Source organism: Delphinus delphis, chromosome 3 (genome assembly GCF_949987515.2).
Source record: "Delphinus delphis chromosome 3, mDelDel1.2, whole genome shotgun sequence".
NCBI classification, from domain to species: domain Eukaryota; kingdom Metazoa; phylum Chordata; class Mammalia; order Artiodactyla; family Delphinidae; genus Delphinus; species Delphinus delphis.
In genome coordinates, this window is record NC_082685.1 from 46196448 (window position 1) to 46210266 (window position 13819).

Genomic DNA, 13819 nt, shown 5'->3' on the forward strand with positions numbered 1-13819 from the left:
ATAACCACAGGTAAGTCTTAAGGCAATATTGATAGATTCTACAAAATTGAATTTCCCGATGAAATAGCTACCTCTGATTTATTTTTGGACTATTCCAGAGGTTGCTCAATTAGAGAAATTGTTCTGTCATTATTTTCACATACTAGGTCACAGGGTACATAAAATATTTATTCCACACACTTTTCTTCTTCTGTTTACAGCTCATTGAAGAAGAAAAGGGGACTTTCATATGTAACGAATTACTTTGGGCTCCCTAGAATATCACTGTAACTATAGTCAAAGTAATTTCCCACGTCTATAACCACTGGTACATTCAAAGTGTTCTTGGGGGGCTTCCCTGGTGGCGCAGTGGTTAAAAGTCCGCCTGCCGATGCAGGGGACGCAGGTTCGTGCCCCAGTCCGGGAAGATCCCACATGCCGCGGAGCGGCTGGGCCCGTGAGCCATGGCCGCTGAGCCTGCGCGTCCGGAGCCTGTGCTCCGCAACGGGAGAGGCCACAACAGTGAGAGGCCCGCGTACCGCCAAAAAAAAAAAAAAAGTGTTCTTGGGCACTTTAGGCTAGTACTAACCTGTGGTGGGCAAGATTGTCTCCTGAAGGATTCTGATAAACCAGACTCCCTCTGTGAGATCCTTGATCCTTCAGTACTTTGAGAATACCTTAATCTTTCTTTCCTCTGGCTCTTTGCTATTGGGAAGCGTTAAAATCAACTCTGATTGTGGCCTACTTCCTTGTGAAGTTTTCTGAATTGCTTGATATTCAATTTTTTTTATAATTCAGCTTTACTCTCAGAATACTCTTCTCTTAAGGGATCCCAAACATGCTTTGAGAGAAAATGTCTTTACCACATTTCTCTCCCCCATAGGGAATTCCAGACCCCAGCCACTTGCCACTGGTAGCAAATTGGAAGACCTACTCGCTCTTCTTCGGAACAGCCGTTTTTTCATTTGAAAGCATTGGTGTGGTAAGGTTTCAATTGGGGTAGACTTTCCAAGGTGCTGTGGGTGGCCTTCTGAACAGGAGCTGGGAGCTCTGGGCTCTGTGTGCACGGGAGAAACTAACCTCTGACCTCACTTTGGACCAGCAGGAGAAAGTAGGTTATAGCAGAGAGGTTAGAGCAGTTGGGAGAGTTTTATTCCTGTCCCAGTACATTTGTTAAACATTTATCTTCATATCAACATGTCTTTATTAATCTTTAAAAATCAAGATAAATGGAGGTGTACAACTTAAATTACAGGATTTTTATGAAACATAAAGGAGTTTTAAACTGGAAAGTACAGTTTATTTACAATGGATTATTATATAGTTTCTACTTCCACACTTGAGGAAGGATAGTGCTGTGTATAATTTTTTTCTTCCAGTTTTATTGAGGTATAATTGACATACAGCACTGTATAAGTTTAAGGTGTACAGCATAATGATGTGACTTACATATATCATGAAATGATTATCACAATAAGGTTAGTGAACATACATCATCTCATATAGATACAAAATTAAAGAAATAGAAAAAAATTTTTTTCTTTGTGATGAAAACTCAACTTTCATATATAGAATAGTGTTAATTATATTTATAATTGACCTACAGCACTATGTTAGTTCCTGTTACTTACAATATAGTACTTCGATATTTCTATGGCTTTCAAAATGATCACCATGGTAAGTCTAGTTATGATAAATGTCACAATACAAAGATATTACATAGTTATTGACTGTTTTCCCTGTACTGTACATTTCATACCTGTGACTCATTTATTTTGCAAGTAGTAGTTTGTACCTCTATGCTTTTTAAGTTTACTTTTAATTTATATACAGTACAATTCACTTTTATTTGGTGTACATCTCTTTAAGTTTTGAGAAGTGCAGAGTCATAGATGCACCACAATCAGAACACAGAACAATTCCCCCACCATAAAAAGCTCCCTTGTGCTGCCCTTTTTGTAGTCAACTTCCCCCCACTCCCACTAACCCCTGGCATCCACCTTCTGTTCTCTGTCTCTATTGTTGCACTTTTTCCAGAATGCCATCCACATGGGATCATACAGTATGTAACCTTTTAAGCTTGGCTTCTTTCACTTAGCTGCATATATAGTCATCCACGTGGTTGCATGCATCAGGAGCTTGCTGCTTTCTACTGCTGAGCATCCACTGTATGAGCAGTACCACAATGTGTTGAACCATCCCGTTTAAGGACATTTAGGTTGTTTCTAGTTTCTGACGATTATGAGTAACGCTACTGTAAGCATTTGTGTACAGGGTTTTGTGTGAACATATGTTTTCATTTCTCTAGGAGTAGGTTTGTTAGGTGACATGTTAATGTATCTTTAACTTTATAGAAAATTGCCCAACAGTTTTCCAGAATTGCTATACCATTTTGCATTCCCACCAGATGTATGAGTGTTAGAATTCCTTTGCATCTTTGCTGGTTCTTATCTGTGTTTTTAGTGTTTTTTTAAATTTTAGCCATTCTAATAGGTGTGTAGTGCTATTTGATTGTGATTTAATTTGCATTTTACTAATGACCACTGATTTTGAGCATCTTTGTATGGGCTTATTTGACATCTGTATATCGTCTTTGGTATAAGTGTCTGTTCAAATCTGCGAATTTTTAAAGAACTGAGTTGTTGTCTTTTATTGCTGAGTTTTAAAAATTCTTTATATATGCCAAATGCAAATCCTTTATTAGATGTGTAATTTGCAGATATTTTCTCTAGTCTGTAGCTTGTCTTTTCATTCTCTTAACATTGTCTTTCATAGAGAAAAAGTTTTAATTTTGATCAAGTTCAACATATCAAAATTTTTCATTTATGGATCCTACTTAGTTTATCTAAAACTTTAGTTTTATCTAAAACACTTTGCCTACTCCAAAGTCACGAAGACTTTTCTCCTATATTTTCTTCTAAATGTTTTGTTTTCATTGTACGTTTAGATCTATGATATATTCTGAGTTAATTTCTGTTAAAAGTGTTTATAGGTTGAAGTTCAATTTTTTTAAGGATGCCAATTATTCCTTCATCATTTGTTGAAAAGACTATCTACTCTCCACTGAATTACCTTTGCATCTTTTAAAAAGCTAATCGATATATGAATATGGGTCAATTTCTGGACTTCCTATACTGATTCATTGATCAATGTGTCTTTCCTTTCACGATACCAAAATATCTTGATAACACAAGCTTTACCTTAAAATCATGTAATATTAGAGCTCCAACTTTGTCCTGATTAATATTTGTGTGATACATTTTTTTCCATCCTTTTAATTTTTTTAATTTTAATTTTAATTTAATTTTCCATCCTTTTAATTTTATTTATTTATTATTCACCATTTTAACCATTTTAAAATATATAATTCAGTGGTTTTCATTGCCTTCACAATATTGCGCATTCATCACCACTGTCTAATTCCAAAACATTTTCATCATCCCAAAAAGAGACCCTATGCCCAGTAAGCAGTCAATCTCCATTCCCCTCTGCTCCCAGCCCTGGCAACCACAATCTTTGTCTTTTAATTGGTGTGGTTAGACCATTTGCAGTTAATGTAATTATTATGTTTATTAGGTCTGCATTTTATTATTTGTTTTCTGTTCTACCCTTCCTTTTGCTTTCCCGTTCTCTCTTTTTACCTCCTTTTGGATTCTTTGAATACTATTTAGTATTCTACTTTAGTTTGCCCGTCAGAGGTTTGACTATATCTCTTTCTATAATACTTTTCATGGTTGCTCTAGGGATTACAGTATACATATATAACTTTTCACAGTTTACTTACAGTTAATATTTTATCATTTCTAGTAAACTATAGAAATCTTATAGTTGTAGAGTTTTTTTTTCTTTACCCCCTTTTTGTTGTAATGACCATATGTATTACTGGTTTGGCCAAAAAGTTCGTTCGGGATTTTTTAGGAAAAACTCGAACAAACTTTTCAGCCAACCCAATACATCTAAATATATCAAAACACCATCAGAAAAATGTTATAATTTTTGCTTTCAGTAGTGCCACATGGCCCTTTTGATAAACTTACTAAGGGAAAAATAGTCTAATGTATCTATCCAGGTACCTACCATTTCTGTTGCTCTTTCCTTATTCCTGAAATCACAAGTTTCCCTCTGGCATCATTCCCTTCAACGTGAACAAACTCCATCATTATTTCTTTTAGACTGGTGACAAATTTTTTTCATTTTTTTTTAATCTCAGAATATCTTTATTTTTTGCCTTTATTCCTGAAGGATGTTTTTGCACAATATAGAATTCTAGGTTGGCAGTCTGTTTTTAGCACTTTGAAAATATGGTATCCCTTCCTTTTGCCCTCAGTGGTTCTGGTGAGAAATCTGCAGTTATTTGAATCATTGTTCCCTTATATGTGATGTTGTTTTTTATCTGGTTACTTTCAAGATACTTTTCTAAAAATCTTTGGTTTTCAGCAGTTGTATTGTCTGGATTAGTTTTCTTTGAATTTGTCCTGTTTGAAATTCACTTAATTTCTTGAATCTGTAAATATATGTCTTTTACAATTTGGGAAGTTTTCTTTTTCAAAAATGTTTTTCTGTACCAATCTCTTTTTCTTCCCCTTCTGGGACTCCAGTGACCTGAATGTTAGACACTTTGATATATGTCCCGCTATTTTCTGAGGCCCTATTCATTTTTTAAAATCGTTTTTTCTCTTTTATGTTCAGATTCAATAGTTCCTATTGATCTATTTTCAAGTTCACTGACTGTGTTCTGTCATTTACATTGGACCTCTCCAGTGGGGTTTTTCAGTTGTAAAATTTCCATTTGGTTCTTTGGTTCTTATTCCTTCAGCTTCGTTGCCAAGAACTTATATCTGTCCATTTGTTTCAACAGTGTTCTCCCTTACTTCACAGAGGATGGTTATAACACTTGCTTTAAAGTCTTTGTCTGATATTTTCATAATTCCTGTAATCTTAGGGTTGATATCTGTTGTCTTTTCCCTTGAGCAGTGTTGAGATTTTCCTGGTTCTTTGTATGTTGATTAATTTTAGACTGTATCCTACACATTTGAATATTATTTTATGAGACTCTGGAGGCTGTTAAAATCCTCTGGAGAATGTTGACTTTTGTATTTTAGCGAGCAGTCAATCTGATTAGATTCAAACTACAAGTCCTGATATACCTTCAGTAGACCATGGTTTTAGTATCAGATTAGTTTTCAAAGACTTTGAAGTGATATTTGGCTTCACCTTGCTTATATGCTACCCAGGGGCCAGACCGTGGTCTGTCTACACAGTAGTTCTCAAAGCCTTTACTTTGATGCTTCACATCAGTTCCATACGTGTACAGCTCAGGGCTAAGCCCAGACTTCATTCACAGGGATGAAGGGAATCACTTTCTCTGGCTCCCTCCTTTCCGTGTTTTCCTGCACACTCACCAGTGTGCTGCACATTCACCCAGCAGCTTCTTTTTCTGGTCCTCTGGCTACAAAGCCAGGGTTTTAGCCTCCTTATACTCCTATACACTTCTTGTGACTGGGCCTAACTCGAGGGTGACCACTGAGAGTAAAAAGAGAAGAAAAGAGCAATAGGGATTCCTTCCAGGTCTGGCTTCCTGGGCATGTAACCTGTGTGGTCACATGGGCCCCTGCCTTTAAAAGGATTTCACACTTGGTTTAATGCCCTGTGTTCATCATCTTGAATTTCTTGATCTTTGACCAAGTAGCCTTGCATTGTCATTTTGCACTGGGCCCCACAAATTATGTAGCCAATCCGATTCCCCCTTTACTCTTTGGACTCCCAAAGTCCTCTTTCCCTGTTCCTCTGCTCCAAGAGAAAGAGTTTGTCTTGTCTCAGATTTTTAGGTGCCTAAGTAACTGCCACAGTCCCTGATACAACAGATTGCTGCTTTGTGACTGAGACTTGCCTTGGGGAGTATGGCCTGGAGAGTAAAAAAGGAAACAGAATAATAGGGATTTTCTCCATGCTCTCTGTCCCACAGGGTTCCCTATTTTAGGTCCCTCTGGCCAGAAAGAGGGTTTCTTTTTGAGTTTTTTCTCTCTGCATCCACTACATAGTTTTAGGATTTGGGCTCTCCTTGAGTCTAAACTAGGAGATACAAGAAGAAAAAAAATCAGGAAGCTCACTGCCATGATGGCCATTTTTACTGGTTTTGAGCAATTCACCTTCTATTATATACTTTTCAGAGTTCATGGATAGTTGCTTTATGTATTCTGTCCAGGGCTTTTAGTTTTAATTAGTGAGAGAGATATGGTGCAATGTGCTTATACCATCTTAATGGGACCGGAAGCACTTTATATATAGAATTTTGAACAGTCATGGCAAAAAGAAGAGTGGTTGAGCAAATGACTTTTGAGGCAGAATGTGCTGGAATCTTAACTTTAGTCACAGGCTAATCTCTGAACCTTAATTCTTCAACTATAAGATGATGATTCTACATGTTCAGTAAGTGTTTATGAACATCTACTATGTGCTAATGATTATTAGTATCAGAGTTCAAATTACCTTTAGAAACCTTCTATTCCAGTCTCTAATTTTACAGAAGAGGAGCCTCACCCCAAAGAGGGACAGGGTCTTGAGCTGCGTCACCAGCTGGGAACTGCTACAGCTGGTACTATTCACTCCCAAGCCAGAGACCTTCCCACTTTATGTGAATGGCCATTTAATCTCTTTGATTGTGGGGAGGCGCAGGGGGCGGAGGGAGAAAGCCAGTTACAGTAAATCTCCTACATACAAACCTTCAAGTTGGGAACTTTCAAAGATGCGAACGCAAGGAGTGAAACTGTGCAGCTTGCCCTCTGTGTCCTATTGCTGACGATACTTCAGCTCTACATCTCCCACCTCCTCTCCCTCCTCCAGTAAGTAACTCTTCTTGCCTGTTCACTCCATACCAGCCCCTGTATGCCATCTGTCGTACTGTACTGTACTACTGTACTTTTCAAGGTACTGTACTGTAAGATTAAAAATGTTTATTTTTTGTGTGTTTTTTATGTATTATTTGTGTGAAAAGTATTATAAACTTATTATAGTACAGCACTATATAGCCGATTGTGTTAGTTGGGTACCTAGGCTAACTTTGTTGGATCTATGAACAAATTGGACTTATGAATGCGCTCTCAGAATGAAACTCTCTCTTATGTAGGGAACTTACTCTACTTAGTATGAGCTGGCCTTGTAAAAGGATCATCTTTAGCCTGGGGAATTTATGCAACAAAAATGTATTGCAGGGTAGGAAACCTCACGTTGGATTGCTCTTCACCTAATCCCCTGGACATTTTCTCAAGCACCTGCTGCATCTAGGAACGTGCACCTAACCCAGAAGAAAGTGGAAAGTCCCAGACACGTACTCCCCTCAAGTGTCTGCCATTCACATGGGGAGGGAGGGGTAGAAGTGCTTGGACTTTGGAGGACAGCCCTGGTTTGCAGCCTTCCTCTGCCACTTCCAAGCTGTATAGCTCGGTGTAAGTTATATCATCTTCGGAGCCTTGTTATAAAATAAGAATTACACCAAGTACCAGCTTCATAGAGTTGTGGTCTTTGCAGTATTACAAAATAATTGTAGTTAACATTTACTAAGTCCTTACTGTGCGCCATTTCAATGCTCATGTAATTCTCCAAAAGATTCTAACAGGTAAGTTTTCAGATCAGGAAACTGAGGCACAGATCACCCTAATGGTGCATGAAGTGTGCTTAGCACATGGCTGGATCAAGGAGAAGGGGAAGGTGAGGGTGGGCCCTCGGTCAGTAGAAGTCTGAGGAGGAAATTTTGAGATGAGGCCAAAGAGTTGGTACCAAAGATAGAAGAGACCTTGGAATGCCCAACAGGCCCAAGAGGCAGGCTGGCCGCAGTTTGGATTCTCTTAGAGCCAGATATGCATCTGGGGAAGAAGGATCCTGAGAACATGGTATGTGGGGAAATGTGCCTCTGGGGAGCCAGGGCGCTCTAGTCCCAGTGCTGCTGCCAGCCCACTGCATAACCTGAGTCTTGGCCTTCCCATCCGTACAGAGAGGGGCAAGTGCACTAGAATTGGGAGCCTCAAACTCAAGTGCTTTTGGAAGACACCGTGGGTGGAGAAGCCAGGTATATGTCAGTGTGAGAGGGAGAGGTGGGCCTGGTAGGTGGAGAAAGAATGTTGTGCTTAAAGGCATTCATATTCAGTTGTCTGAAAGACTGGCCAAACAAAATGCACCTGCTGGCCAGATCGGGCCGCCCCAGGGAGTTGAGCTCCTTGGTCTGGTCAACCCGCAGGGTGCTTCCAGCTCTGAATGGTCCAGGGATCATCTTGTGACTGCAGGCCTTCCTTTCCTTTTTTTTTTGTTTTTTAATTATTTATTCACTTATTTTGGCTGCGCTGGGTCTTAGTTGCATCACGCAGGATCTTCATTGCGGCATGTGGACTTCTTAGTTGCCGCATGCAGACTCTTAGTTCCAGCATGCATGTGGGATCTAGTTCCCCGACCAGGGATCGAACCCCGGGCCCGCTGCATGAGGAGCGCCGAGTCTTACCCACTGGACCACGAGGAAGTCCCTCTTTTTTTTTTTTTTTTAAATTGTGGTGAAATATACCTCACATAAAATTTACCATCTTAACCAGTTTTAAGTGTACAGTTCAGTGACATAAAGTACATTCATATTGTTGTACAAAGATCATCACCATCCATCTCTTTTCATCTTGCAAAACCAAAACCATGTACCCATTAAACAATAATTCCCCATTTATTCCTCCCCCCAGCCCATGGGACTCACCAGTCTAATTTCTCACTCTGAATCTGACTACTCCAGTTACCTCATATAAGTGGAATCACATAGTATCTGTCATTTTGTGACTAGCTTACTTCACTTAGCTTAATGTCTTCAAGAGTCATCCATGTTGGGGCATATGTCAGGATTTCCTTCTTTGAAAGGCTGAATAATATTCCATTGTATGTATGGACCACATTTTGTTTATCCATTCCTTCATCGGTGGACACTCAGCTTGCCTCCAACTTCTGGCTACTGTGAATAATGCTGCTATGAACGTAGGTATACAGATATCTGTGCATGTTCCTGCTTCCGATTCTTTTGTGTACATACGCCCGGAAGGGGCATGCCTTTCTTCTTTATGCTTGTGTTCCTCTTTCTCCTCCTCTCTTCTTACATTGGGCGTTTCTGTAGGTTCTGCCCCTGGAAAACAAGATGAAGGATGCCCGCCGCTTCCCAGTCATCCTGTCTTTGGGAATGTCCATCGTTACTGCCCTCTACATCAGCATCGGGACTCTGGGCTACCTGCGCTTCGGAAATGACATCAAGGCCAGCATAACCCTTAACCTGCCCAACTGCTGGTAACTCTATGGGCTCTCAGGTGGTAGGGACTCAGGTCCAGTGGGAACAGGAACATACAGGTCACTTTCTCCTCCTTTCCGCAGAAGGTAAACTGAGGTCTGGAGGGTCTCCACAGGGAGAAACAGAGCTAACACTGGAACCGTGGGCTCTGGATTCTCTGTCCCGGAGCTCTTCTTCAACAACAGCCTCCCATGTTGAGTGAGGCCTTGATAGCTAGCTTAGTATGAGGAAGGACATGATTTAGGAAGAGAGGGGAGAAGTCAGAGTCCTTGGTCACCTAAAGAGAGAAAGGAGGGGCACAGAGAAGGGCAAGAGGCAGAGAGTGGAGCCGGTGGGTGGCTCCAATTACATTTACTAAGGCTGCACTACCAAGTCCTGCAGAGTAGCTAGGATGAAAAAGTAGTAAAACAAGAACCAATTGGGGAAGACCATTAGAATCTGGAAAATGTTTATATCAAGTGACCCAATTCATATAACAGTTAGCTGACCCAGACTTCAACACTGGATATTTAAATAGACAGATGAACCCCTATCACATTGTGCAACACTTTCTCCCACACTGAGGCATGTCATTAATTACCAGGTGCCTGTCTTTTTAAGGGTCACTTGGAGGCTTAATTTGTCTAAATGGGGCTCCTTTCCCAACTTGATCAATATCATTCATCAATCATTTACTGCATCCCAATTACACACAGATGCCAGTCTAGACACGTGGTGTGGAGGGTGCTGATGTGAGTAGACTATGATTTTGAGCTTCACTATCTTCCTCAGCTCATGGTCCAATGGGAATGGATAGTGTACGTACACAAATACAACATAGAACAGAAAAAGAAGCCCTCCAGAATAGTGGAGAGGACTTGGGGACTCCCAAGGAAAGAAAGTACATTGGAATGGGAGAACAGGGAATCTCCCTGTCCAATGAGAACTCCGTCCAAACAAGGACAACGACAGCACCTCTGAATCCAAGACCCAGTTACACCAACTCCTAGCTCATGGTCATGGATGGTTTATTTAACTTCTCTGATGTTCAGTTTCCTCTTCTAAAAAGCAGAGTTATCATGTGGATTAAGTTGGGCATGCCTAAAAGCATCTGCAATGTAGTACCTCCTCTAAAGATGGGAATTTTTAAAAATAGGTGGGGTTTGCACAGATGGAAAGGGAGTAGAGAGGGTGTTCCAGGCAGCAGAAATAGTGTGAGCAAGAAACACAGAGATGTGGAAGTTTGCCTTTTTAAGGAATGGACTAAATATACCCAGACACAGTCATACAGGTTTATTTAACGTGCCAGATGCATCTACCACATTAGTGGGCTAAATGAAAAAAGCCTTATCTCCATTGGTCAAAGAAGGCATCGATAAAACTCAGCATCCCCCATCACATGCTCTCCTGCCCCCAGTCTGAGGCCTGCAAGCAACCCTGCCTCTCCTTTTATCCCCCAACCCTCACACAATCCTCTGTGTAGACTACCTCTTCCCTCAAGGATTTGGGATTCTGCAGTTCATTCAACCACCTGGAAGCATTTGTTGAGAGCCTGTTATATGCCAGGTGCTTTGGGGGATCCAGAGAATTCCTAAGAAAAGAGATTACAGAAGACCAGATCTTTTAGAGCCAGGTTTTTTGGTCTTCACCCCTTATCACTTGTATCTCCCTGAGCAAGGTACCGGGCCTGAGCCTCTGTTTCCTAAAATCTAAAATTCAGCATCAAGTGATGATGGTTTATGAAGGTGTTATATATACCCATACCTAAGATTCTTTTTATGTAGAGATGACCCTCTCAACGGTTTCCATTTGAATCTATTTCTCTATTTCCACTGCATGCTCTGCTGTGACTTCCTCTCATAGAAGGTCCCTCCCCATCATTTTCAGACAAGGAAACATTTGCCTATGGGACTGTTCCAACGTCAGAGGTTAATGTACAAGGAGGCCAGGGACTTCCCTGGCAGTCCAGTGGTTAAGACTCTACACTTCCAATGTAAGGGGCTTTCAATCCCTGGTCGGGGAACTAGGATCCCACATACCTTGCAGAGAGGCCAAAAAAAAAAAAAAGCAAAAACAAAATAACAAGGAGGTCAGGTGTCAGAGCACGTTGGCCTTGAGAGCACTGCTCTGGTTTGTCCTGCAGGCTGTACCAGTCGGTCAAGATCCTCTACATAATTGGCATCCTGTGCACCTACGCCCTGCAGTTCTACGTCCCTGCAGAAATCATCATTCCCTTCGCCACCTCCCAGGTGTTAAAGCGCTGGGCACTGCCTCTGGAGTTGTTCATCCGCCTCGCCATGGTCAGCCTGACATGTGAGTAGAAGGCAGAGCACCTCATTGCTGTTTTCCTGAGGGTTATCAGGAATCAGCCAGATGGTAGACAATAGTCATGATAACCAGCATTGATTGCATACTAACTGTGTTTCAGGGACCATTCTAAGGCTTTCCAAGTAGTAATTCATTTCATTTATGCTTTAGGGGCAACTTAATTCTTACATGTAGCAAATTAGACAGATTTACCGGTGTCCAGCTTGAGGGAGTGACAACTTATCAAATAATAATCACAATAAGAACTGACTTTTATTAACCACCTACTATGTGCCAGCCACTGTGCTAAGCTCTTTCTGTTCCATATTTCATAGTATTTTATTCAGTCCTTGCAGGAACTCTTATGAGGTAGGACTGTGATAAACCCTACTTTGTAAATGAGAAAGCTGAAGCAGACAGTGATAAGTAATTGGGCAGGAAGTGCCAGAGGTGGGATTTGAACCCAAGTCCAGGCCCATCACCCTTCACCTCCAGGACAGAGGTTGAAAATGGTGGCCAGTGAGTCTAATCTGGCATCAGAGGTATGTTGTTTCACCCTCATAACGTTGTATAAATTTGGGCCAACATTAAAAATGTGGGAGACGTCTCACATACAAATGCAGATTTCTAATGATTGGGGGAAAAATAAAATGATTTGGCAAACCTAGGGTCACATCCCCATTGGCAGCAGTGCCTTGGCCTCCGATGGGCTGGTATTCACCTGTTGGCTTCAACTGTCCCCACTCACCCCCTCAGCAGCCCTCCTTGTGCTCCAGGCCCTATGATCCAGGGTGCCCCTTTCTGTAAGTATTTTAGTGGAGGCGAAGATGATAGAGATTCCTGTGTTGCGTTTGCCATGGCCCAGCTGTCCCTAAGCCTCCTTTTAATTGTGATTCTTGCTGTGCTAGACCAGCCCATATAAATCATGGGACACTGATTTTCTTCCTTTGAAGTTATTTGTTCCCAATTTGTCCTAGGAGCAGGGACACTACCCTTCAGAATATTAGAGACTCCAGAAAGATCAATGAATTTGCCCCAGATATGAAGATAACAATTCCTTAAGCTTCTGTATGCATTGCCCCAGTCAGTACATATGCAAATGGTTACTTGCAAACAAGTAATAATAATAAAGTAATAATGAAATTATAACAAAAATAACTTTTCTGAGTGTTTTACACGAATTAACTCATTTAAAACTTTAACACCTGGGCTTCCCTGGTGGCACAGTGGTTGAGAGTCCACCTGCCGATGCAGGGGATACAGGTTCGTGCCCCGGTCCGGGAAGATCCCACATGCCGCGGAGCAGCTGGGCCTGTGAGCCGTGACCACTGAGCCTGCGCGTCCGGAGCCTGTGCTCCGCAACGGAGAGGACACAACAGTGAGAGGCCCGCGTACCGCAAAAAAACAAACAAACCAAAAAACAACTTTAACACCATTTGCAGTATGAACCATAATACCTAAAAGGATAGCTACCGTCTCCATTTGGCAGATGAGGGAAAAAACTGAGAAACGGGTGGAGACTTACCCAAGGCCACACAGGGAGAAACCAGAATCCTGCCTTCCAGTCCTGTTTTGTTCTGTTATACCACACTCCATCCTAGGAGACCCGGGGGAGCCTTCTGGGCTTTCTTTGTAACTAGGAAAATTGTCCATCAGGTAAAATAAAAAATGTAAAATCCCAGGCCTATAAAACAGCCTACAAAAAAAACTATATACATATATAAATAATATATAATTATATATAAAAATTTAAACATTTATATATATTACATATTATAATTATATAATTATAAAATATAATTATATAATCACATATACGTATATATTATATATATATAATTTCAAAATCTTTTTAGCTTTTAGTATTTCTTCGTTAGATGTTTTCTGACATGTATATAAAACCTGGAGAAGATACTGCTTTAGAGGGACCCTGTGATCTTGTTCCCACTGAAGACCCCTTTCTATCAATAATTTCACATTCTAATTGTTTGCAAGTAAGAGGTTCTTGCAGTCCTGTTACTTATTAATGTTAGTTCCACGAAGGTAGGGTTTTTTTTTTGTCTATTTTGTACATTGACACATTCCAAACAGCTGGACAGTTCCCAGCACTGTTATTTAGTGTTATTTATTAAGTAAGAGCTTAATCATTGAACATGTAGAGATTCGAAATGTACTTCTGTGGCATAAAAATTATCTTAGGCTAAAAGCATTAGAACAAGCAGCCACAGGGGGTGCAAACCCTTATCT

At 40.7% G+C, this 13819-nt stretch overlaps 1 protein-coding gene across 1 annotated transcript in view; it reads left to right on the forward strand.

The window, feature by feature from the left end:
• The window catches only part of LOC132422004 (proton-coupled amino acid transporter 2-like), an 80389-nt gene that overhangs the window by 65671 nt on the left and 899 nt on the right, over positions 1 to 13819 (forward strand). The window contains exons 12-14 of the mRNA XM_060006843.1: positions 863 to 961; positions 9119 to 9285; positions 11409 to 11578. Of these exons, the coding sequence (XP_059862826.1) occupies positions 863 to 961; positions 9119 to 9285; positions 11409 to 11578 (436 nt within the window). The remainder of the gene's footprint in view (positions 1 to 862; positions 962 to 9118; positions 9286 to 11408; positions 11579 to 13819) is intronic.